This window comes from Gasterosteus aculeatus, chromosome 2 (assembly GCF_964276395.1).
Source record: "Gasterosteus aculeatus chromosome 2, fGasAcu3.hap1.1, whole genome shotgun sequence".
Taxonomy (NCBI): domain Eukaryota; kingdom Metazoa; phylum Chordata; class Actinopteri; order Perciformes; family Gasterosteidae; genus Gasterosteus; species Gasterosteus aculeatus.
Window position 1 is genome coordinate 5,751,469 of NC_135689.1, and position 24,491 is coordinate 5,775,959.

A 24,491-nucleotide genomic window follows, 5' to 3' on the forward strand; every position below is an offset into this window, starting at 1 on the left:
ACCTCTCATTTAAAATATAACTTGATAATCAAATCAAATCTTCCCTGGGTAAAATGCCAGCATGAACATTGACAGTTGCTAAAACATACAGAGTTAGTCCCGAGTAATGATGTAAGAAAAAGGGGCCACGTGTTTGCTGCTCAGGAACAGGGAGTGGCCTGTAGGTTTGTGACATGGCACTGCTCCCGCCTTCTCTCTCATTTCTTTCACTGGTCTCACGGCTCTCAGGAACTTCTTTACTTACATGGGAAGCATATTTGTGACGTAATTCGGCAAACAAGTTTCCCCTTTTCTCCTGTCGCTTCTGTCTGGACTGAGGACATCCATCTGTGGGACTGTTTCCAGAGTGGTGAGTGCCAGACAAAGGCCGGCAGGCCCGCACGATGCAGATGCTCCAGCAGTTGGGGCCATTGCTCAATTTCCTCCCTGCACACACATGGGGAAATACTTAAGAAAATAGCTGTCACTAACTCCAATGAAACGGTACCGACAGCAGCGATGTGGCTAAAATTCTTTTCAGCCGGTTTCTGCTCAATTCTTTGAGTCCTGAGAAACATCAACGCTGTCTTTTTGTTTGACATGCTGGCAGTTTTTTCACACTCACTTGCAATGGGAGATCCTCATTTGCCACATACAAGTATGTAGATGTACATGTTCTGGATCACATGTTTAGCTGAAGCTCATTCATGGTTTCACTTTCCCGACGAGTACGGGCTTTGATTCTCACTCATCGTCTCACAAATGGCAACAAATGTTTCCTTTTTTTAATGATATCCAGCTTTCTAAAAAACAAAAAATGTATCAAATGTTTCTCAGAAGGTATGAACACCGGCCATAAGTGTACCTGAAAACAAGAAAGAACACGTTTTCCAGTAGTGTGTTTGTGTCGTGGTGAGATAAAGAAAACGTGGGTGTTTCACGGGCGTGCTGACAAACCCGGTATCTTAGTCGAGTTGAACTTTATCAGCCAACGGAAATGTGGTGCCTGAGAGGTGGAGGAGGTTGTGAGCCGAACAAGCTCGAGGTGGAGCGCGTCTCGGATGACATGTCCAACCGGTGTGTCGAACCGCACACGTACGCGCGTGCATGTCCACGTGCCTTCATGGGATCAAGTGTGCATGCACGATGTTTCCGCTCTTGAGCACAATCACATGTGGGCAATCTTAAAAAAGCACCTAACTCCTAAGCTAATTACCATCACGGTGACTTCCAGCAGGATGCAAACTGTCAGTGAGCAGCAGTGTAACAAAGCCCCCCCTCAGTTGTCCCCCACGCCCCCCTGTGATAACATGGTAGTTGGTCTCCAGTGTGAACCCCAGAAGCTCTCTGCTGATTTCATTGGTTCCTGGGATCTCCTGTAGTTTTAAACCGCTGACTACAGGCAATCGATTCGCCTGCTTGGATTGAATCACTGGCCTTTTTTCAGGTTGGACACCTGCTGAGTGGATCCACTACAGGTAGAGTCACACCTCCACAAAGGGTTAAATGTGGGTGTTCTTCTTTCCCGCTCACTCCTCCTAGCCTCTAATCTCTCTCACTCTCTCCCCTCCTCACTAACAAGGAGCTTTGGAGAGACTCATGAGGACGGAGCTGTACATAAAACATTGGGAGGATTGGAAAAATTGAGTTAACTTCCACAAGGATTCATTCTTGTCAATAATCAGAGGAGAAAACTTGCCTTGTTCTTGACCACGAGGGTAAGTTGCTGTAAGATGTGTGTGTGTGTGTGTGTGTGTGTTCCAGATACTGAGGAAAGGAAGTAAGGAGCTGTCAATAACGAGCGGGTGTTGCGTCAGGCAGGAGCCATGTGGGACTCACCGCTTGGTCGCAGCGCTTTAGTAATATTCACTGGGTTTAACTTTTAAACGTTAACAACAAGATTCTTATAGAAATATGAATGTCATATTCATAAAAAAAAAGGTTGTAATCAAAACAGTTAGTAAAGGGAATGAAGTTGGTTGTTTGGAAAACAAAGGTTGCTCAGATAGATGGAAAGTGCAGAAGCACTAGTTTTATTACACTGTTTTACCGTTTGCGCGAGTCGCCCGCGGGGCCCGTTGGAATATTTAACTTGGGACCAGTTTGTGGTTAAGTTTCTCTATCTCCCCCTTCGTGAGAATGCAAAGAATGTTCCCTTTGTATAACCTGAAATGGGGGAAGAGTGGTAATAAGTCCTTCTGAAGTAAATGTCATTTTGTTACTGGCATTTCGTGGTTGTGTGCGTTGGGTGTGAACCGTGGGGGAGAATTTGTTTGTTATGTAGCTAAAGAAAGTCGTCCAAACCAAATTTGACCTGAGGCCGGTATGCAGGGAAGCAGCTCGGTCCAAATAGCAGCGGTTACACAGGAAGCCTTTGTCCGTCTCCACGTCCCACTGCTACCAACCAGCAAGCCGGATGACTTATTGCAGCTCCACAGACCCGCCGATCATCAGAAGAAGAAAAAGATCTAGCTTTGTGTGAAAGTCTTAAGGAATGGCGCAATGCAGTGCCAGCGTGTCCTCGGGGGGGTCCGAGGTGAAAATCCCGGGGGAGGCAGACTGACCCGCAGAGGAGGAAAGGATCCCATGACCCCGTGTCAGCAGCACTGACCTACGCCGGTTCCCAGCAGTCCGTCCACGCCGGCTTTGTGTGTGTGTGTGTGTGTGTGTGTGTGTGTGTGTCCCACAACAGATTAGAGGGACATAAGTCCTCTGACAACGTTTGTTATTTAAAGCCCTTCACGTCGAGCTTTAAATGGTCGACGTCCCGATTTGCCGGAATTTTATCTAAAGGGATTTTTTTTGGCATCGGCAAAAGAAGAAAAGCAACGCTGTTCTTGTCTTTGGCGAGCGGGAAGAATTACAGCAGCTCGTGTCCCAAGACTTTATAAATAGGTCGGCTCTTTTAAAACCACATTTCTGTGCTGCAGTCACAGTCATACTCTGTGTTTCTTCATGCCGTCTTCCTTGTGTTCAAGTTTGTAACCTTTATAAAGCTTATAGCAGTCTGCCGTCTACACTACACTACTCGATATTTATACATCAACATGCCAACACCGTACATCTGTCTCATGAAATTAATCTGTGTGTCACTGTTTACTGTGAGATCTTGTTAAAGTTATGAAAGGTCAGGACGCGTGCAGAGGTCGTGCTGAGTGCAGTTTTCTTTACAAATGGATAGAAAGCTGGCAACATCGGTGCATGAAGGTTATGTTTGATGTGTGAAAACAATCATCCCAGCTGAACATTTAACCAAATCCACGCACAGGTAAACCTTCAAATCAGGTGTTAAACATTTATTAAAACCAAGTGTTTCTTTCTAAACCTGCAGCCAGGGGACAGATTGAGGTGGATCTCTCTGGAAACAACCACAATGGAGCTTCAGAAAATAAATGGACACAGCAGAGAAGATGGGTGAGACGAATGAACAGTAATTACCGTAGTTCAAATATTTTTTTTTTTTTTTTTTGGCTCTTTCCAACCAGTGATTTTTATCCCATTGCAGGTTCGACGGGCTGGACGCGATGGCCGAACACGACGAGTTTCTCCCACATAAACCTGGCGTCAAGAAAGAGAGCCGCTTCACAGATGTGAGAGCCCGTCAAATCGATTTGCTGCAGCTAAATCCGATACAGTAATTGACTGTGACGCTTTTGATGAGTTCAAAGCAAAGTCATTTATTTGTGTAACTTAACCTGCTGTGCTCCTCCTGCAGTTCGAGGGGAAGACTTCTTTTGGCATGTCCATCTTTAATCTCAGTAACGCCATTATGGGCAGTGGAATTCTGGGATTGGCTTATGCGATGGCCAACACTGGAATCATTCTTTTTCTGTGAGTAACGCAGTCCTCCTTCCTCCCCCTGAACGCTGCGCTGTGTTTGTCAGTGTGCTTGTGTGTGTGTTTCCGCCCGCATTGAGACGTGTACTCGCTCACAGTAAACGTGTGTGAAGTCGGGATGCTGGACAAGTCAATGTCCACATACGTCCAGAACTAAGGGGCTCTGTTTCTCTCCGTCCACCTCTGTAAGCTGCAGGTGTTGTACTGTATACAAACACACACACACAAGCCTGACCTGTCAGAATGTACATTAGAGCTCATACGCAGGCAGGCGTCCTAAATCTGATTTAAGTGTTTAAAAATAGCCGGCGGTGATCAGATCCAAGACACGACCGCCTGGATCAGTCCTTGGCTGTGTGGCAGTGGGAGGTGGAGGCTGCTTTCACCGTCTGTCATTGTTTAACGTACCGAGCAAAGATAAGAAGAAGAATGTTTGGCGGCCAATCTAAATGTTGTCTTTTGTTTGTGTTCATTTTAGATTCATTGTATTTCCCAAATCTTGTTTTTTATTCAGAATCCTGTTGGTATCCATTGCCATTCTGTCTGCGTATTCAATTCATCTCCTGCTGAAAAGTGCTGGGGTCGTTGGTAAGCAAAGCCGTGATATTGCAGTTTTTGGGGGTTGCACTGAACATATATGCGAAGGCACATGTCAGAGATTATTTCATAAAAGACTTAAGTTGATTAAAAATGAAGCAGTGGAAGTTTTTTTTTGACCCTGGCCTGAAGTCACTGCCGTGGTTCGGCCTAATTCTCAGCCGATGCCGCGCTCACGACTCATCACTCTCTAATGTGTATAATAATGTTTTTTTTAGGCATCCGGGCTTATGAGCAGCTCGGGAATCGGGCCTTTGGGGCGCCGGGGAAAATGCTGGCCGCTTGCATTATTACAGTGCACAACATTGGAGGTACACGATCGTCGCGCTGCTTCCTCCCTTTCGTGTCACAGATGTGTTCGATCTATTAATGTAAGCGTGTGCTAACGGCGGCTGTTTTCACTTCCTCTTCTTAGCAATGTCCAGCTACCTCTTCATCGTCAAGTCTGAGCTGCCCCTGGTTATTAAAGCGTTCCTCGGTGAACAGGTAGACAAGGGGTGAGTGTCCACGAGGTATTCAGACAAAGCTTCATGTGCCGTTTCAGGGTTTTTTTTTGTTTGCCGATGAACTGATCCCCCCTCCATCCGTTTGTCTCCCAGAGAGTGGTTCTTGGATGGAAACTACTTGATCATGATTGTCAGTGCTGCCATCATCCTCCCTCTGGCGCTCATGAAACACCTCGGTATGTTTTTCATTCTGTTCTCGTCTTTTTCCTTTCGCCCCGCGTCACTCTGCGTGTCCACTCCCGCGTTTTTTGTTGAGCTTGCCTTTGTGTGCTGTATTGAAATGAAAGGTCACCATCACTTTTCAGCATCTATAAATCATTCTGCAACGTGTTGTCACCCTTGCCCCGCAGGTTACTTGGGCTATACGAGTGGCTTCTCCCTGTCCTGCATGGTGTTTTTCCTCATCTCGGTGAGCTTCAGCCAAAGACACATAGAACACGCGGCTCGTTTCCGACGCGTGTCTTTGATTAACCGACCGGTGTGTCTCCCCAGGTCATCTACAAGAAATTCAACACCTTCTGTCCGCTGGCGAATGCACATCACAACGCCACTGCCGCTGCTCTTCTTCACACTGCCGCCAGTGGGGCGAACGACACCTGTGAGGCCAAACTGTTTACCGTCAACCCGCAGGTACGACAAAAAAAAAAGAAATGGATCGCTGGCTGGATCTTTATTTCACCGCGATAAGCCCCAACAGCATTAAGGCATGTTGTGTCGACAGCGGGAACGAAATCCTCGTGCAGATGTTTTCAGGGGTCGCTCTCTGACTTTTGCCCTGTTTGTCTTGCAGACGCCGTACACCATCCCAATTCTGGCCTTCGCTTTTGTCTGCCACCCGGAGGTGCTGCCAATCTACACTGAGCTACGAGAGTGAGTCAGAATGCGGCCTTTGCGATTTCACCGAACGCTGAGGTTTAAGGGAAAGGGAAACAGTCATGGTTTTGCTTTTCTTTACCCCAGTGCCACCAAGAAACGGATGCAGAAGGTGGCCAACGTCTCCATCCTGGCCATGTTCGTCATGTACCTGCTCACGGCTCTGTTTGGTTACCTGACCTTTTATGGTGAGACGCTACGGCTCAAAACGAGTGATTTGCCAGTGTCGTGAATGAGGAAAGAGCCCACGGGATAACGGCTTGTTTTGTGCGCAGGTGGGGTGGAGTCGGAGCTGTTGCACACCTACAGTCAAGCGGGCACGCTGGACGTCCTGCTCCTCTGCGTGCGCGTGGCCGTGCTGGTGGCCGTCACTCTGACCGTCCCCGTGGTGCTTTTCCCGGTGAGACACCCATCACCACGAACACTGTCTATTAGGATACACAACATACTTAACGTACATGAGCAGACTCAGATGAAATCCTCTTGAACCTTCTTACAATAGATGCAATGCAACTTTTCTTTAGAGAAAATATCAATCCTGAATGAATCTTTAAGATAAATTGAATCTTTCAATCGTTCAATGACACTTTGCCTGAGGTGATAAAACAAGATCGCCTTTTACTTTCATGTAGTTTTGTTTATTCTGGGGAAGAATATGAGGTGTTGAACCGTTTCCTTCCTCCCCCCTTGTAGATCCGCAGGGCTTTGCTCCAGATCTTCTTCCCCGAAAAGCCTTTCAGCTGGTTGGTACACATCGGCATTGCCTTTTGCCTCATCTTTGTGGTCAACTTACTGGTTATCTTTGTGGCCTCCATCAAAGACATCTTTGGCCTCATCGGTACGTGACCGTCTGGTTTGGGCTTTGCAGCACATTTTTGCGGGGGGAACTATAAAATGTATAAAGTGTGTAACCTCTTTTCCTCATCTTTCATCTTCAGGAGCCACATCTGCGCCCAGCCTCATCTTCATCCTGCCTGGAATCTTCTACATCCGTATCGTTCCTGAAGACCAGGAGCCACTTCGGTCCAGACCCAAAATTCAGGTACATCTCAGTCCCTTCAGCCCTTGAAAATAAATCTACTTTTTAATTCGATTTTGAATGTGTCGTTGACGCAAAAGTCCTTCTTGCTTCCTTCCGCCCCTGTAGGCCGCCTGCTTTGCTGCCCTGGGAGTCGTCTTCATGATCACCAGCCTGACGTTCATCATCATCGACTGGGTGACCGGGGCGTCTCGGAGTGTCGGCGGCCACTAGCAGCGGAGACGCAACCAAACAGAAAGCCAGACCACGTTCTCCCTGTCGGCACATTACCGCTCACCTGGTCACACAAAGCCAAAATAGGAAAGCTCGGTCGCGCAAGACGAAGAATACGAATTCGAACCTTCGACAACAACAAAAAGAAAGCATTTTGACATGATATGAGGAGGTACAAAGCGATGTGCTCTGACTGAATGAAACCTTTGTCACGCCTCATGGTAATAAGCATGTCGTTTGGAGGCACGTGAAGAAAAGCAAAAGACGGCAAAAAAGATGAATGGGAACAACGTGACTCAAACGGAAATCCCATTTTAGAGTATGGATGTGTACGGTTCCCTTGGAATAACTCAGTCACTGCCAAAGTCCTCCAATCTACTTCCCCAACAACTCACATTTCACGGACAGAAATTTCAATAAACTTCACAGATTCACTATCAAGTTTTACCCGCAAGCTCCACACTAACCATTGCTATCCAGCAAAACGCGACATTTAATGACGTTTACATTGATGTTACTGATGTGGATTTTGTGTAAATATATTCTGACAATAACTGTTGTAGAAGTGATTTCACTTTTTTGAACAATCCAAAGGACACGGTGCAATTCTGCTTTTGTTTGGCTGCTGCTCACAAAGGTCAACTGTCGTCTGCGAGTCAACGGAGATGGAGGTTGTTTGTGCGATTCTTTTGCAGTCCTGAAACACCAAAGAATATAATATTGTATCGCATCGAAATAGGGTTTTCTTTTTCTTTTTTTACAATGTTCAGCAAAGGCCAATAAAAAATGTGAAACGTTAGGATTTTAAATGCTCGGCCTGTTTTAGCAGTGTCATAAACGGTGGGGTACAACCTGTGCGTTCAATGGGTTTTAAGTTCAATTGAAGTCTGTTTTCTCTTATGTTTTGTTATTTTGTCTTTAAAATTGGACCAAAATATATTTTGACTTTTGTAATTCATCCTGTACATTTTTAAGTTAATATGAGTGTTGCTCTCTGTCAATAAAACATGTCCTTCCTTTGTACAAAAGTTCAAAGGAAGTTTGGAAATGAAGTGCGTTTAACTGCTCTTGCTGTTCGTTGAGCGCACTCACAGGAGGAGGAGAGCGACGACACCCTGCCTCCCCCTCTGAACATGGAAGTAGCACATTCATTTGTGCGCCGGAGAGAGAGAAAGAAAAGTGGGGGTTAGAGAAGTGCGGTTGTGCGTTTCCTGCTTTCAGTCGGTGTGTGCGTGTGTTTGTGTGTGTGTGTGTGCAGAACACAGAAGAGAAACTTCCTCGACTAGAGCTCAACGGACGCCTTTTTTCACATGCTGTCCACATGAATTCCAAATAAACCGGGGGAGACGCGCCAGAGGGACCATGAGCCGTGGATCTAAAGCAAAAACAGAAAGCGTCCGGAGCTCGCTGCTGAGTTCGCAGGAGAATGAGCAGCTGGAGGAGCTGATGGGCAGAAGATGTGCTGTAAGTTCTGAGATGCTGCCCCCCGTCCCCCTTCCTCCTCTGCCGTCCATAGCCCACCGTGGGACATGATAAGCTGTGTTTGTTCAGACTCGCGTCCTGACTTTTGGAAGAGTTTTGTTGTGACAGAGAAATAATGCTAGAAAAAGGTCAAAAGTCTCTCTGTGTGTCTGCCTCATGGTGGTTGAACATCCTGAATCTAGACGAGCCCACTCGACTGTCGAACTCTGCTCTCACACGTTCACATTCGCCGCATTCTGTTAGATTCTCGACTGATGTTTTAGGAATTGTACATAATCAGGGCCATTTAAACTCCAATTTTGACTTATCCGCAGGAATCCACCGCGCTGTCATGCCGATGCCGCTGACATTAGGTCATCAACAAAAAAAAAAGAGGTAGCTGTAACAGGAAATGGTGGCTGAACCATTTTCAAAATTACACTTTATTGTTAGGTTTACATGTAAAGCAGAGCAGAAGTAGCTCTGTTCCTGACTTTCTGTAAAGCCACCGAGACGCGCATTCTGCTGGCAGATGTGTCCGCCTGGCTAACAGCAAAATAGCTTGTCGGCGGAAGACTGCAGGGGAAGTGAATTGTCACCACAAAACTGCACATTTGCATGCAATCTGCAATAAAACGCTCTCAGGCGTCCCCGGCTTTAAGTGTGCGTTTGTGTGTCCACAGTCCACAGCCACTGCGGTGGCCCAGCTGTTCATGGCCCTGCCTCACAGCCCCTCCGCGTGGAGCCTGCAGCACACCGGGGTGCTGTGCTTCATCAAAGACAGCTTCCAGCGCTCCTACTTCATACGGATGTTTGACCTGAAGGTGAGACGGCTCGGCCGCTTAAGGCCCACCTTAAGCTGTCAATCACATCGCCGCGTGAGGCGTTGAACTGCAGCAGACGCAAAATGTGAGCGGTTTTCCTTTAAAGAGTTCAACCTTCAGCACGTTTCTCCACAGACAGGGAGGATGGTTTGGGAGCAGGAGATCTACAACCAGATGCTTTACTCCTCGCCGCAGAAGTACTTTCACACCTTTCCCGCGGACGTAAGCACGGCCTCGATCGACCTCTCGCTGCAAAATTTGGGGTTTGGGTTGATTGATTCGACGCCCTGATCACTAGGTCACACATCTTTGGAAGGATCGCGTACTGTTGCTAAAACATTCCTTGTCTGTTGCCTCACGCGGACGCAGGACTGTCAAGTCGGCCTGAACTTTTCTGCGCAGCAGGAAGCAGAAGCCTTCCAGGACGCTGTCGAGGAGAAAATCAACCAGAGACAGAGCCGTCAGGGTCAGAAAGGTCAGACCCACACCGCTCGGATGAGTATTTGTAGCACAAACGTTTCCCTGCTAATAATACTTCCAGTGAACAGAAAATATAACACGCAGACGATGTTAAATAATCATGGCAGTTGATTAATAAACTCTTGAATCAAAATTGAAGAGAAATATTTTAACGGCATTTGTAGCTGAATAAATATGTTATTATGGTTTGGTATTACGTCTCAAAATGGTTTCTCTCACTTCCTTGTTGTTGACAGAAAAGAAACAGCGCCCCCTGCCGCCCAGTGGTAAAATAACAACAAACTCCAGGACCGAATGATTGAATGAATCCCATATTACACGTCACAAACTATAAGAGTAAATGTATTTCTCTCTTTCCCGCGCTGTAGATAGAGCTTCCCTGCCTCCACCCCCACCAGAAAAAGGTGCACAAAGGTTTTCTGACTGTAACCTTTTGCCACCAGCGACGACGTGTGCAATGAAATAATAACCACACTGCTTGTGCTCCGTCTCTCCAAGCGTCACTTGGCAGCCCCGGTTCTTTTCAAATGTCCACTGTGGAGATCCCAAACCCGGACATCCAGTCTTCACGCTACCGCTCCATGCCTTCGCCCACTGCTTCCTTAAGTCTCACCGGCAAAGGGAAGAAGAACAAGAAGAAAGACAAAAAGGCGCCCAAGTTCTCCAAAGCAGACATCGGTGCACCTAGCGGATTTAAGTGAGCGTTTGCCTCGATGTCACACATTGAAGTGTAGGTAACAACAAGAGAGGATTGGGTTTTACTGAGTCTCCTTTCGGTCTCCTTCCTCGTCAGGCACGTCTCTCACGTCGGCTGGGATCCCAACAACATCGACCCCGACCTGTTGAATCTGCTCTCCCAAGCCGGAATAGGCGAAGATGAGATGAAGGACGAGAAGACCTCCCAGCTCATCTTAAACGTCATCGAGCAGTCCGGGGGCATGGAGGCGGTCAAGCGGGAGGTGAACAGAGGTCAGGATGGCTCTCCGTCGATTGGTTGATTGGCTGACGTGGTCTTCTACGGCTTCTGTTTATTTGCCGTGCATGTTTTGATTTTTTCACAGCTGGCGGACCACCTCCATCCGGGAGACAGGGGCCTCTGCCTCCTGTGCCGGGCTCCTCCGCCCCCGCCCCTCCGCCCCCACGAGGCCGCTCCGGCCCCCTGCCCCCCGTCCCGGGCCAGTCCTCTCGGGGGCTCCCGCCTCCTGCCCGAGGAGCGTTGCCACCCCCGCCTCCGGCAACGAGCAGAAGTGGCCTTCCGCCACCACCAGCCCACTGCGCACCTCCTCAGTTCCCCTCAGCGCCGCCCCCGAAGGCCCCCAACAACCTGCCTCCACCCCCTCCGCCGAGCCAGCAGCGCTCCTCGGGTTTCCCACCTCCTCCTCCTCCATCTACACCGCCCAGCAGAGGCGGTGGAGGGCCACCTCCTCCTCCTCCTCCGCCACCTCCACCACCCATTTCTTCAAATTTCCCACCTCCCCCTCCTCCTCTCACTGGGGACCTGCCACCACCACCTCCCCCTGCCTTCAGAGGAGGAGGAGGAGGCAGAGGAGGAGGAGGAGGAGGAGGAGGAGGAGGAGGAGGAGGCGGAGGCGGAGGAGGAGAAGAGCCCAGAGGAGCTCTGCTGGATCAGATTCGACTGGGGAAGAAGCTCAGAAACGTAAAGCAAACTTCTCTTTCTTAAGTCTTCATCGACACACGTCTGAGGCAGAGGTTTGTGTTTACATCATTTTGTGTGTTCCAGGTGATAGACAGTCCCGACGCGCCGGCACCGGAGTCCAGCGAGGGCATCGTTGGCGCTCTCATGTCGGTCATGCAGAAGAGAAGCAAAGCCATCCATTCCTCGGGTAAATATTGGAGCATTAATTGTAGCCAACGTCGAGGTAGAGTGGAAGGAAAAGGACCCACACGTGTTTGCATCTGTCCTCTCCGCCAGATGAAAGTGAAGATGATGGTGGGGATGACGATGAAGACGACGACGAATGGGACGACTGATGAAGTTTGTGTCGATTTTGAACTGATAGAATTCTTAATTGTAATACTTGAATTTCAAGTTTAATAATAAAACTGGAATGTGACTTGAGGTCAAACGAATTTAATATAAAAGACTTGAAAGTGAAAGAAAAGAAGTTTGAGAGTTTTGAAACGTTTTATATATTTGTTCAAACGTTCCAGTGTAGGTTGATCCTGATTAAAGCACTGTGATACTCACAATGACGTGAATGGTGACTCCGACTAGAAAATAAATCTTGTTTGTTACGCTTCCACTTAAAAGAGCAATTTGTAAAGTCTGGAAATACAGCATATGACAAAACACCAACAATCAATACTACATCTGAGCCAGTTCTATTCCCAGTCTTATAATAACATACTGTACATAAAAAAAAGTCATTTTTCATTACCTCATACATCTGTGCAAAGATCCCAAATTCCCTTGAATACAAACACCGACAAAGTGCATAACTGGAAGAACACTGTATGCTAAACATATCCTCAACATACTAAAGCACAGGACAGTAAGGGAGTCATTATATGACAAAACCAATGGAATTAGTTCAACAGAATACTTTACACCTTACAAACATTACACACCAAGTAAAATGTACAACTTGCAACAAACAAAACATATGCATGCAACATATGCATTTATATCAACTTCATACAATACAAGTGTAATCCAATGACAATATATATTATATTCACAATCAATATATTACATTTCTGTTTCAAGGTACTTGACAGTACCATACCTGTGGTTCTGCATGTCGAAGCCTAGTAACTACTATATGTGATCAATCTCGACCTAGCGGCCTTGTTTAGAAAAAGCTTCTTTGTCTGAGCTGTCGACCATCTGAGAATCAGCTGACGGAAAATGTCGGATTTCGCAAGTTCGAAGAAAAATTACAGTAAGCAAAAGAATGATGTCGGGAAAACTACTTTTTGGTTGTTTTAATTTTTTCTTTGCACTAAAATCAATCTTCCATGCTTCTCAAGTTAAGGATGCCGGGGTTTTTTCCCAGAAGCACCTAAATCATGTTAAGGTTTAAAATCATCCCTACGATAGGTTGAAATAGGGAAAAATATAAGGTCCATATTTTTTTTTTAATTCCCATTATGAGAATAAAATGTGAATACCAGTGTATGCGCTGACACTAGCAGATGGTTTATTTACGGCTGACCAGAATACTCCTCTGACACATCTATGAAATGATTTGAATGTCAAACTACCACAAGCTAATACCCAGAAAATAAAATTCTTGGGGAAGTGGTCACAAATACCCCTAAAGTATACACAATAGGATCTCCTGCGGACTGACACTTAGGAAACCACAAATATAGTACTTCAGCAACAGCATGACAGCATCACCTGCCTGATGAACACAGAGGTGACACACAAACATGCATGTCAAACACAAAAGTCCACCGTAAAAGTCCACACAGGCCTGCGTTGGACGCCGCCCGCTCCGTCCTCTAGCCGAGGCCTTGGTCCTGGCCCTCCGTGTGCCTGCGGCTGGTGCGCTTGCGCTGCTGCTGTTTGGGACTGAGTTTCTCCCAGTAGGACTGGCAGTACTGGTTGATCAGTCTTATCTCCGGCGGGAAAGGCGTGGAGACGAGGGGCGACTGTTGGTGGGGCCCCGCTTTGAGGGTCTTGGGCTCGTCGTCCTCGCCGTCTTGAGCGGTGAGGGCTAAAACGATGTCTCGATCCAGGATGCGCAGCGCCACGCGGGCCACCGTGTGCTTGAAGTTGTTCTCGGTGGCGAGGCAGTGGTACAGCCCGGCGTCCGATTGGTTGAGAGATTTCAGCAGGATGCCGTGGTTGGTCTTGAGAACACCTCCGGCGCGGGTGAGCTGCACAAAAGGGAAGGAAACAGCAGGAGTCTAAGAGAGGGAAGTTGAAGAGTTGCAGAGTGTTTATCGCTCGGAGACCAGTGTGTCAATGTGTGTGTGTGTGTGTGTGTGGATGCGCTTAGCGGTTTTCTGAGAATCTGATGAGGAATTTGATATATCTGTCCGTATGGTGTTTCACGGGGGGGGTTGTCCGTCTGACAAGTCTATACTTATATTTACAGATGCAAGAATGCGAAATGTCCTCATCGAACTCAAATCCCCCAGAATGTTCAACTATTTGCTTAAACATTTCCTAGAATGTGAGTGTGCTTCCTCACCAGTTTCCTCTTTCCCTCCCTCTGGAAGAGCCACTTGACGGAGGCCTGGGGGGAGCGAGGCTGACATTCCAAGAAGGTGCCGCTGCCCTCCACCCCAAACTGCACCGTTTCCCTCAGACGTTTCTCCACTGCACCGGCAGAGAGAAGAAGAAATGGTGACCAAGTGCTCCAAAACAAGAATGTGATGTGCACCTGAGTGAAACCCACCTTTGGCGTTGAAGCCCTTGCACTGCCTCAGGGGGTCACCGTGTTTGACATCCTGTCGTCTGCTCCTCCTGAGAAAAAGGTCAGAAATAAGAATCAACACACACACACACACAGCACTTTATTGTTTTATCGCTGCAGAGATACGAGGACCCACTGACCTCTTGGTCGACGGGGTGAAAGCGGAGCAGCTCTCTCCGTCCCAGGCGCAGTAGGGGTCTCGAGCCAGACAGCAGTCGGAGCAGGCCCTGCCGTACACACCGCAGCGGTGCAGAGACACCTGGGTCAGGCCCGCGTCCGACGACACGTACAGCTGTTGCTGAACGTGGCGAAAGGAAAACGAAAGACAACAATAGTGTGATTTGTTGTTGTGGGTTGGTCAGCGCCCCGAAATGGGGATCGGTCTGAATGGAGAATGGGCTTACTCTTTTAGAGGACAACTTCATGGTTTTGACTGACGCCCTGGACTGTAAATTAATAAAATAACAAAAAAGGACAAATTAAAATACAACCCCTTTTCAAAAATCTTTGAGTATCTCAGGACCACAAATTCAGACATACCCGGAAAACCTCCACTTCCTCTAGAGTCAGTTCCTCCATGCTGGTCGGGTCCTTCGGCAACACTATAACCTTTTGTACGGTGCCTCGATCTACAAATGAAAGAAATCATATTTAAGACCTACATTTCTTTTTTAGCGAAACTACCTTCCGAAAGCCAAACGAGTGGCCGTCCGTCCGTCCGGCCGTCCCCCACCTGTCCCCAGGAAGAGCACCTCGTAGCGTCCATCCACAGCATCCACCTGATCCACCACCAGGGCGGTGAAGCGGTAGTCCACGCCGGTTCTCACCACCAGGGGGCGCCGGTGGACGGGATAAACCGGATGGATCATGAGGGGATGGGCTCGGATGAAATTCACAGCCTCGTCTGAAAAGTTCTTGGAGGAACGGATGCCGGGAGTGAAGGTTCCTCCTGGACACTGGGCGGGAAGAAAGAAGAGGTGGCGATAATCACTTGGGGGGGGGGGGGTCTTTGCAGATTTAGATTTCGCCTCGGAGACAACGTGACTGAAACGTACCGTCCCGGGCCGCGGGTAGGGAATCTTGCCGGTGTACTCTGTCCATTGGTAGTTATGCCCGTGTTTGTGGGCAAACGGCCCATTGAAGACATTGCGGATGTCGGCCATCGAGTACACGCAGACGGCGGACCCCTTGAACACAGAGCTGGGGCAGAAACAGACCGTCAGGGCAGGATTTAGAAGTACGCCCCCCACGTTACGGCAGGAATCATCTGAGAGAAAATATTCCTATGAAGTTGAGAGGTGAATCGACCCAACGAGCCTCGGAGAACCACTCACCCCGCTGTGGTGAAGAGAGCGTACACCGTAGGGTTTCGCTCGTCCTGTGTGGGCTGAATGAACACATCTCCTGGAAGAAAATCAATAACCCAACATCAAAGGGAGTTGCAATTAAAATGCTATCAGTTTATACGGCTTGGTGGTGTTTTTTTTTCTTTTTTTCTCGCGGCCTCACGTAGTTCATCAAATCGCGTCTCCACTCCGTCTTCTCCGATCACCGAACAGATAAGGCGAGCCTTCAGGAACGTCGTCCAGCGGTTCACCAGGGACTTCTGGCCTCCTTCGTCATTCTGGACAGGAAGGAAATTGGGTCACGGCTCAACGAGCGCAGTGCGCTTCTTCATTGTGAAAGGGACGCCGCGCGTCGTGGTTGGGCTCACCAGGCACACCCTTCCCACCCTGGCCAGAACGCTGGGGCTCGCCCCGCCGCTGTAGTCCAGGCTCTTCTCGCGGAAGAAGAAGTAAAGCTTGTCGTCGTTCCTTTCTGCACTGTCAGGGATTTGCTGGATCTGAACAAACACGGGCTCTGGGAGGAGGAAAACAGACGAGCGAGGGGGAAGGATTGAGGCGAGAGGTTGTCCAGCAATACGAGAGGAACCGTAAACTGTAATCAAACCACGTTTCCCTCCTCACAACCCACACTTACTCACCGTTGAGCCACCTGGAGTCATACTGCTCCGTCCTGATTGCCGTTCTCCCTCCCATGGTCCTAAACAGAGCGGCATCTGTGCTCATGAAGTCGATATGGACCCCTGCATACAGGTTACCATCTGCAAGGGGGAGGCAACAACGCGACAGAAACCTGAGGCTTTTCGTAGGAGATGGAATTTGATCAGGTTTTGTGCTGTTGTTTTTTTTTAGCTTCTCACCGATCAGGACCGCAATGTTCTCCTGTTTGGGATCATAGGAGCATTTTCCCTTCCCTGAATCCGCATACCCAGGGACCAGCCTAAACAGGTAGTCCTGCAGGGAGAGCGTGCATTAAAAATGGACTGCTAAATCGTGACACGGAACACACGGAAGCATGGGGAAAAAATCACAAACAAATCAGTGTCCTAGTTTGTAGTCCTGAAATATTTATCAGGGCCGACCGCTGAGGGATGTTTCCTGTAAATCCCGCTCTGGGAACTGTAAATGTCTCTGTGTTCACCTCCGCCCTCCAGCCTCGGTTGATGAACGTGCAGATGGGCTGGTACGCCCCCGTTCCACAGGTGTAGAGGTGGGTGCGGTTCCACGGCTCTATGAGCCGCACAAAGTTGGCACATTCCCCCTGGACAAAGACGACAGAGACAAATGCGAGTCAAACACTTTTCCTTGTCCCGTCTTGAAAGCAGGCGTCTTGTTATTTCTTCGTCAAAAGAACAGGATGTGAATACGTGATCCCACCTGTCTTCCCTTTCCTGTCATCTGACATTCTCCCTTTCTCTTAGCAGATGCCGGCCAGTGGATCTGTATTTATGAAGGGAAAAAACACACACACACACACAGGATCATCGCATTGTGAGATCTAATGCCGGGTATCACACGGCAGACTGGATTTGTGAAAAGGTTAGACTGCATGTACGCACTATGAGCGGCTCCTTGTTGACGTTGTGCATGTCCAGGGCCACCAGGTACTCGCGGCTGCCCAGGTACAGGCGGCCCTGATCCTGGTCCATCAGCAGGATGCGGTAGTCGCTGGTGTTGAAGGAGAAACTGAAAGGCCGCGCCGCCCTCGTGTCCAAAAGCTCTGTGTGAAGAGTTGCTTTGTTTGAAAAAAATTACCATTTTCACTATTTGGAAAAACCGACAGCAGGGGGAGCAAAGGTTACCTCTAAAAACCTTGTCCCATAATTCGCTTTATGCCTTTAACATGTTTCATTACCGACTTGGATGAACCCACGGCGCCACGAGCAATCTTCCCCTCACGCTTCTTTTCTGGAAAATGTGTGTCACTGATTTAATATGACCCAACTTGGAGCATTTTAAGAAACTATTTTTTGCTTTTAAGATCTCAATATTTTATGTGTCCTGACCGGCTGATTGAGTTTAAGGCGCCACACGCCCTGCAGAGTTAGTCGAAAAAGCGACTCCCTTAGGAAACACGGTCAGTGGAATTGGGATTGGGTTTAGCAGAGCGGAACCTGTTAAGACGCTACGGGGGGGAAAATGTTCCTTCCTTTTTTTTTTGTCCCCCTGAAAGCTTTGATTGAACAATTTTCATCAGGGAGAAAAAGCCCTCCACCCCTTTTCATCCTCACTTCAGTGGCATCAGGGGTAAGATATTGACCAGCATATGTGCTCACGCTGGGACACAGCTGAGGCGTGTCAAAGACAGCAGGCTTATGTCTTGACAAATGTTCACGGAGACCCTCAGAAGCCAGCTTACGGGGGGATTCGGGGGGGAAGCGCAATCTTTATTTACATCAAAGCGCCTCCCATCTTCCTTTTTGAGGTCAACGTGAACAGGATGCGGCCACGGCGCGGGAACTAAAATAGCCGACGCAATCGGATCTCCGGACGGCTCCGGGATGGAGCCTGTCGGGAGGCGGGGAGGAAGGTCCGGTTCTGTTCCTGAGAGGTAAACACAGGATAACAAGCCTCTGGCCGAGCACCAGTGGGCCATAGTGGATCCACTGCACGGGCTAAATGTAGAAACATCACACCGAACTCGTGCATGTCTCCATTCTCCCAAAAATAGCAAACAATGCACACTGCCATCATCTGGTAAACATTCAGCAGACACTTGTCCCCCGGCAACATTCTGACACGCACTGGGAAACACTGGGAAGGACACACGATTGACGTAGGCTACTACAAGCTCTGACGTTACAGCCAGGCAACATATTGTCACTTGAATCACTAATGACCGCTGCCGTTTAGTCCCGGGCAAATCTCAAGTATGAACACACGGGTGACACCAGCCTCCTAAAGCATGGCTTCAATTACGCTGCACATTTTGCTCTCTGGCAGTGCTGACTAATTCCATCAAAGGAGACTCGGTCGGTCCCTTTGAAGTGTGCATAACTGACACAAGTTCCCTGCAACGGAGGAAACAATATGAGCTCCCTCTCCCCGGCAGGCCTCCTGTAACCCCTACCCCCCCCCCCCCCCCCACCACCCCCGACCGTGTCAATCAGGCCGGGTCATTCGCTCGGAACAGTCACATGTCCTCCAGCCGGCCCAAAGCCTCCTCCACAGGCGGCCCCGCGGACAAAGGGGCTCGCTGTCGCAAACAATGAACAATAAAACCTTGGAGTGGCAGAAAACAGTCGGGGAGTAATTTTTCTTTGGCATTAGGGGGAGGGGTGGCCGAGGTCTTTCAACATGGCTCCTTTATCTTCAAAATCGAACAATCTAACTAATAATTTAGCACCCCAGCGCTGCTGTGAACCGCCAGCAGCACGTGTACTGTTTACAGAGAGCTCTGTGCAGATGTGAGTTCCTGCATCTCAAAAATGGTGAAGGAAGAGAATCAAGGTCAGGACCAAACTTGTGTAATTAGTCAGACTACCACTTTGTGCACTGTGTTGCTGCACCAAAAAAAAAAACACGCCCTGGTGTTTATAAGCTGTTTACTGCAAGAGGATTTGTGTTAAAGGTCACATGAAAATGCACCGCAATCCCTCAGATGGAGCCGCGCGACAGCCGCCAGCCCGGCGCAGACAGCTGTTTTCAGTCGCTTCGCTGCAGCCTCCAAGTCCCAGAAATCAACCACGGATCTCACGGTCAGCTCGCGGTCCTAATCTGCGTCAGATGTGCCCCGTCCACATCGTGCAAAATCACAAATCTCTGTTATTGAAACAGAGCAGCTGAGGGCGAGACGCCAAACAAACTGAGGCCGCCTCGACGCGACCTGCGAGCGGAGCGTTCGTGACCCTCCTCCACAGATTCTTCAGGCGTGACGCGTGTGCGTGCACGTTCTCGTGTGCAGGTGGGCTTGAAGTGTGCAACACGATGACGAAGATAAGTGTAATCATCCAGCATTGTTTTTCTTCAAAGGTGTCAGCCACATATTTGTAACATGAATCTCGGCAGCCGGTGAGAACAAGAAGACCACACGGAGAAAATAGCAGATCCCTTCAACATTTTTTTAAGGCTCCATTGAAGGCTTTAAAAACACTGTTATAATTTAGGCCTTTGCGGCCAAAAGATTGCAGTTCTACAACATCACTGTGGCTCCTGTGATCGGATTTCAGGTGTTTCCTTCTTGTGTCATCATGTCAGACTTCAAAAACAAAGAATAAATGACGGGTCAAACTCAAGTGCGTTTGGGTTTTAGGGTGTGGGCAGAAACCGTGTCCGAGGGCACCAGTTACAAACCCCACGTAATATCCACCTTTTGTTTCCAGCGTCGCACTGTTTGACATGCGGCAGGAAATACGCTCTTTGCATACGTTCGAGGAGGAAACATAACCGCATGGGAAGGGGGGAGGTGGGGGGGCGCGTGTGTGCGCTGAGTGACTTGCCAAACAAGTGAAAGAAACTATTAAGACAAGCCCTCGCCGTCACAGGACTTTTGGTTAATCTGTAGGAGCTCACCTTTGAAGGAGAGGCGGATCCGCGGAGCCGACTGCTGCAGGCCCGAGCCTCGGTAAACACACAAGGCCAGCAGGAGGAGCTGGGCTCCAGATGCTGCCATGGTAACAGTCATGCAGGTAGCCCACAGAGATCTAAATCTGGACGAAGAAAAGACAGCGGAATGAACTATTATTATTATTATAGAGTGCCCAGTGAGAAGTGTGTGAGACAGAAAAAGAAGCAGGGACAGGCGGGAGACTGACTGTCTCTCTCCCCCTCTCTCTCTCTTTCTCTGATCTCTATGATCAGAAGTTTGGCCTGCAGCGAGCTGTATAGTCTGGCAGGAGAGAACAACGTCCAAATGTTCACACTCACACTGGAAAATATGACAGCCCTATTACTTATTTAAGGTGTAAATGCAGTGAGGTATGTGTTGAGACTATATAACGGTATTTGCATGAGCAGTCACACGGAAAAGGTCTTCCGAAAACAAGTTTAAAGTCTTTTTTCTTTAACGTATTGCATTTTCTTTGACATGTATTTCATACACTTTTTCCTAGAAAACTAAATTAATCAAGAGCCTGGTGCCCATCAGGGATTCCCGGCGTCTCTCTCTCTTTCAGCGGCGTATCGACGTACTTTCCAGGAGTTGACGAGTGAAATACGTGACAGTTCAAAGACACAGGTAGTCCTCGCGGAGACAATTTCTGACAGTTTAGGGGTGTTGGAGCGTAGTCTGACGGTTAGACCTTAACTCGAGCATTCATTATGCATCTGCACTTTGCTGGAGAGGATCACGTATAAATTATGAATACTAAAAGCTGAGTCCACAACGTCCATTAAATTGACTCCCTGAAGGTGGGCTTTGCTCGGGCCGTAAGGAACCCCACCGGCTTTTCTTTTTCTCACAAGGCCCCCAACGGGCCACACGCTACAAGCCTCGAAATGAGGGCTTTTAGGGAGGGACGCTAGAGAGATTTTACAAAACGCATTAATACATTGCGGGTTCACAATAAGGAATTCTTTTTTTTGTCAAAATGAAACTGATGAAACTGAAATGAGTGGCGTGGCCAACATTTAGCGAGGAAAAACAGAAGCCCCGCGGGCTTTCTGGCGTAATCACACGTGTACCATATACCGGCTCATCGGGGTGCCTCGATCCCTCTTCCTTCTATTAAACACGGTGCATTCACATGGTTTTAAACCACGAGCCGGGTCGTCAGAAATGATACGGATACACATTTAATCACGTGTGATTGTCATTTCAATATTAAAACATCATTGAAGCCCATCACAAAAATAATAAACATAGTCAATAGTTATTTTATCATAGTGAAATTAGCTTATTGGATTATGAACACCACAGAATAATGTTTGAATCCATATTTGAATATTATTTTAAAAGAAAGAAAAAAGGGGAAAATTGGGCTTAGTGGCTATAAAAATATCCAACTGATTGTATTTCATCTTCTTTTATTTAAATGTAAATAAATCAAGGGTCAGTATTCCCTTTAACAGGATGTAGAACACCACAGTTTGACATACTGGTTGTACTTTGAGGTGTTTGAAGGATTTTTCCACTGGTCTCTGTGCAGGCTGGGTGACCTATTAAAGTTCAGCTGTAATAATATGCTTTCCCTTTAAAAACATATATATACATATATAATTATAGGATTTAAATAGCCTAGTCCTCTCTGCGCACTTACCTGTTAACTCCACACCCACAAATAGAAGCCGAACAAATGTGAGCGCCACTTCACATCCACCATCCGGACCACAGAGCAACCGGACGCGGGTTAAAAGTTAAACCGGTTAAATGTCCTACCTTTGGCTTTGGCACTTCGCCGCTGAGATCCAGAGGGGGGGAAGAAGGAAAGACCAGAAAGAAAAGTTGCGGGATGTTACCGCCGCGTTCCCCGCGCGCTGCGCCTTTTTGGAGCCGTGTTGGAAAATCTGCGCGCAGCACTGCGCAGGAATTAAACAATCCGATAGGTTTACAAATTCATCCTGAAGGAGAAAGAGAGAGCGAAAGAGAGAGAGAGAGGGGGAGGAGGGGGGGGAATGGAGGGGGGGCTAATAAGCCGACGGCTTTTCTTCCAGGCAACACATTTAAAAAAAAGAAAAGAAAATGGATCCCTGAACGTTTGTTCCACTCGCTCCAAAAAAAAAAACCAAAAAGTTTAAGCCCGGAGGGCGGCGAGTATCCCCGGGGGGTGAGTACGGGGCTCCGGTCCCCTGGTCGTTCCTGGGGAGGCGTTTGCGAGTGAACCAAGAGACCAGGTGCAGGTGGAGGAGAGGCTGTCTCACCCTGCTGTCCTCTCCCTTCTGTTCTGCCCCCACCCAGCCTCCTCTCTCCTGTTGGCCCACAGCAGCATTGGACCAAACCTCTTGGTACGCCATATGGGTATGATTAACCCCGTCGCTGCTGGGCAGGAGGTTTTTTTTGTGTGTGGGGGGTTCACACATTGCTCTTCATCCATCTATTTTTTGTCAAAGTTGAAGCTGAATAAGTCGGTTACGTGGTGACGGGCATACAGCCACCGTTTAATATAAATGTTTTTCTCATGCACCAGCGGGGGGCCACGGCCTATTCTCATGCATGATTCAGGGGCCGCGATCCACTACTAAAGGGGGTGCCGGCTCTGCCTCTCGGACAATGTCACCATTACTCCCCTTGGCTCCGCATGAGAGGCAGGTCAGCCCGAGAGAAGATTCCTGGGATTCCTGCCTGGCTTTCTCTGGAGCTCATGACAACGGTGACAAAGCAGCCAGGAGGGGGACGGGGTGGGGGGGTATGGGACTGGACGTAAAGGACACCCGTCCTGTTAACGGAGCCTTGAGCTTGGAATTAAAACAGCTCTCGGGGCTCCTCACATCGCTGCCGGCTTTGTGGCGAGCTATGACGCAGTGTGGCACAGTAACTGTAAAAAAGGCGGCGTGTGAATGTATTCTGAGCCCCCCGGGCCGGCGTGACAGTCCGACAGAATAAACACACGAGTCGATGGCTCGCTGAATGAAAGGTCACGGAGGAGGGGCGGTTCCTGGAAAGCAGCTGGACGTTTGGACTCACGCGTTTCTCTTTTAAAAAACGCCTCCAATGTTGGATCCGTCGTCACGGGGACAAGCGTCTGACCTCTGTGACCTTACCTCAAGTTGGGCATTGGCACAACGTGTTCGCAGTGTGCCCAGCAGGGTTGGGACAGGGGGGGGCGTTTGTTTCCTGTCCCACAGGAGGCTTCCCTGGTGTTTCCAGCTGAGGAAATGAGTCAGGCTTCCTGGTCCTGGTGCGCTCTTAACTTTAGGTCCACTGTCAAGTTCCCACCGCATCCTCTTAACGTCATCCCTATCTCTGGCTGTACCGTCCCGGCAGAGCGCGGGAAAGGGGGCGGGGGGGTTGTCTTTGCTTTGTGAAAGGGGCTTGTTTGCCCCCCCCTGACATGATGGATGGGTTTTGGTATCGTGGAGACGGACGGCTCGGAGTGGAAAAGACAAACATTGGCTCTGTTTTCTTCCGGTCCCCGTAAAGCTCTGCCAGAGGGACGGCCTAGTTTAATGGATAGGTGATGGGGAGCTACATTCATCCTTGTAGGCCAACCGAAGACTCCGGATAAAACCCGGCCCCTCAGACACATCAATCATCACAATTCTAGAGTTTTGTCCCCTCGAGGAAGAAGAACCCATTATTTGAACCGACTGATGGTCTTTCCTTCAAGTGTATTGATGAATTGAGCTCGGGGTTTGAACACGCCTGCTGCGAGAGAGGCGAGTCCAGGGCGTCGCCAATGAACGCTGGGATGGACCGCCGAAGCCCTGGGAGGAGATTACAGGGTAGAAAACCAGGAAAGGTGCAATATTCACCAGGATTATTTTCTCTATTTTCCAACCACCACTCGTTAAGTCTCCAGTCGGGAGAAGATGTAAACGTGGAAAATGCGACATAAAGGGAACAGGTGCCGCGTGACGCCCGTCGACTTCACACACCAGCGACCGCCAAAAGGGAAACATGTTTAACATGAATGAATACGTGGCACACATTCCAGCTGTGAGGTGTCTGCTGGTTGTTTTTTCTTTTTTTCCCCTTTCTTTTTTGTTTTTTTTTGCAAGACTGAGGCTGCAGCTCCGGTCGAGATGCAGCACCGTCTGTGGTCGTCCAGCGTGCCACGTGTCCGCCAGCCCGCCACCATCTGCCTCCCGAGACGAGACTGGCACTCTCACTCGCTGTAAAATGCAGCCGGGAGAGTCGACAGCTGTTGAAGAAGAGCTCTTTTTCCAAATAACAAGGGGTGTGTGTGTGTGTGTTAGGGAGGGAGTGTTACAGTGAGGAAGCAGTGAGGATGAAAAAGGTAAATCTGTCAGGGCTCGTGCAGAAGCATTCGATAATAGCCGGTTAACGGTTAAAGGTCACAAACGCTGCGAAAATGGGTTTTTCCTTCAGCTTGGTCTCGACCTCGGCAGGCGGA

The 24,491-nt window shown here is 48.7% G+C and overlaps 3 protein-coding genes and 1 long non-coding RNA gene across 8 annotated transcripts; 2 read left to right on the forward strand and 2 right to left on the reverse strand.

Moving 5' to 3' along the window:
- The first annotated feature begins 127 nt into the window (after positions 1–127).
- LOC120828790 (sodium-coupled neutral amino acid transporter 3) lies at positions 128–8,096 on the forward strand. 4 transcript variants are annotated; one of them, XM_078088138.1, is made up of 18 exons: positions 139–349; positions 1,427–1,457; positions 1,562–1,697; positions 3,311–3,393; positions 3,485–3,569; positions 3,695–3,810; positions 4,331–4,404; positions 4,632–4,724; positions 4,829–4,910; positions 5,013–5,095; positions 5,270–5,328; positions 5,412–5,549; positions 5,710–5,789; positions 5,880–5,980; positions 6,068–6,192; positions 6,486–6,630; positions 6,731–6,834; positions 6,940–8,096. In XM_078088138.1, the coding sequence occupies exons 4-18, from the start codon at positions 3,353–3,355 to the stop codon at positions 7,042–7,044; spliced, it is 1,431 nt and encodes a 476-aa protein (XP_077944264.1). In that variant the 5' UTR covers positions 139–349; positions 1,427–1,457; positions 1,562–1,697; positions 3,311–3,352; the 3' UTR covers positions 7,045–8,096. The 4 variants fall into 4 exon arrangements, with proteins under 4 accessions (XP_040048320.2, XP_077944264.1, XP_077944269.1 ...); XM_078088143.1 differs by lacking the exon at positions 1,427–1,457 and having other exon boundaries at positions 201–349; XM_040192386.2 differs by lacking the exons at positions 1,427–1,457; positions 1,562–1,697 and having other exon boundaries at positions 128–349.
- On the reverse strand, positions 201–695 carry LOC144388231 (uncharacterized). The gene is made up of 2 exons (XR_013452542.1): positions 605–695; positions 201–426 (listed from the first exon to the last, which is right to left on the reverse strand). It is a non-coding gene; the product is annotated as an uncharacterized LOC144388231 (long non-coding RNA).
- Positions 8,097–8,114: 18 nt separating the features above from the next.
- On the forward strand, positions 8,115–12,073 carry LOC120828787 (actin nucleation-promoting factor WAS-like). Its single transcript, XM_040192378.2, has 11 exons — positions 8,115–8,508; positions 9,189–9,329; positions 9,465–9,551; positions 9,699–9,804; positions 10,046–10,075; positions 10,178–10,213; positions 10,308–10,506; positions 10,603–10,778; positions 10,871–11,466; positions 11,551–11,653; positions 11,743–12,073. The coding sequence occupies exons 1-11, from the start codon at positions 8,407–8,409 to the stop codon at positions 11,799–11,801; spliced, it is 1,635 nt and encodes a 544-aa protein (XP_040048312.2). The 5' UTR covers positions 8,115–8,406; the 3' UTR covers positions 11,802–12,073.
- On the reverse strand, positions 11,886–23,367 carry sema3ga (sema domain, immunoglobulin domain (Ig), short basic domain, secreted, (semaphorin) 3Ga). 2 transcript variants are annotated; one of them, XM_078088075.1, is made up of 18 exons: positions 21,857–23,367; positions 20,053–20,189; positions 17,100–17,260; positions 16,918–16,980; positions 16,682–16,801; positions 16,401–16,494; positions 16,182–16,301; positions 15,912–16,057; positions 15,707–15,821; positions 15,532–15,601; positions 15,253–15,397; positions 14,931–15,153; positions 14,738–14,826; positions 14,602–14,643; positions 14,338–14,495; positions 14,180–14,247; positions 13,973–14,100; positions 11,886–13,685 (listed from the first exon to the last, which is right to left on the reverse strand). In XM_078088075.1, the coding sequence occupies exons 2-18, from the start codon at positions 20,162–20,164 to the stop codon at positions 13,278–13,280; spliced, it is 2,262 nt and encodes a 753-aa protein (XP_077944201.1). In that variant the 5' UTR covers positions 20,165–20,189; positions 21,857–23,367; the 3' UTR covers positions 11,886–13,277. The 2 variants fall into 2 exon arrangements, with proteins under 2 accessions (XP_077944201.1, XP_040048306.2); XM_040192372.2 differs by having other exon boundaries at positions 11,937–13,655.
- Between the last annotated feature and the right edge of the window lie 1,124 nt (positions 23,368–24,491).

Coding starts and splice junctions, on each gene's coding strand:
- sema3ga (XM_078088075.1), bottom strand. CDS start 20,164: ATGACTGTTACCATGGCAGCATCTGGAGCCCAGCTCCTCCTGCTGGCC. Junction 16,302..16,400: donor GAACATTGCGGTCCTGATCG/GTGAGAAGCTAA, acceptor TCCCCCTTGCAG/ATGGTAACCTGTATGCAGGG. Junction 15,822..15,911: donor GGGTGGGAAGGGTGTGCCTG/GTGAGCCCAACC, acceptor CTTCCTGTCCAG/AATGACGAAGGAGGCCAGAA.
- LOC120828790 (XM_040192386.2), top strand. CDS start 3,353: ATGGAGCTTCAGAAAATAAATGGACACAGCAGAGAAGATGG. Junction 4,405..4,631: donor GAAAAGTGCTGGGGTCGTTG/GTAAGCAAAGCC, acceptor TGTTTTTTTTAG/GCATCCGGGCTTATGAGCAG. Junction 6,835..6,939: donor GGTCCAGACCCAAAATTCAG/GTACATCTCAGT, acceptor CCGCCCCTGTAG/GCCGCCTGCTTTGCTGCCCT.
- LOC120828787 (XM_040192378.2), top strand. CDS start 8,407: ATGAGCCGTGGATCTAAAGCAAAAACAGAAAGCGTCCGGAGCTCGCTG. Junction 10,779..10,870: donor CAAGCGGGAGGTGAACAGAG/GTCAGGATGGCT, acceptor ATTTTTTCACAG/CTGGCGGACCACCTCCATCC. Junction 11,654..11,742: donor CAAAGCCATCCATTCCTCGG/GTAAATATTGGA, acceptor CCTCTCCGCCAG/ATGAAAGTGAAGATGATGGT.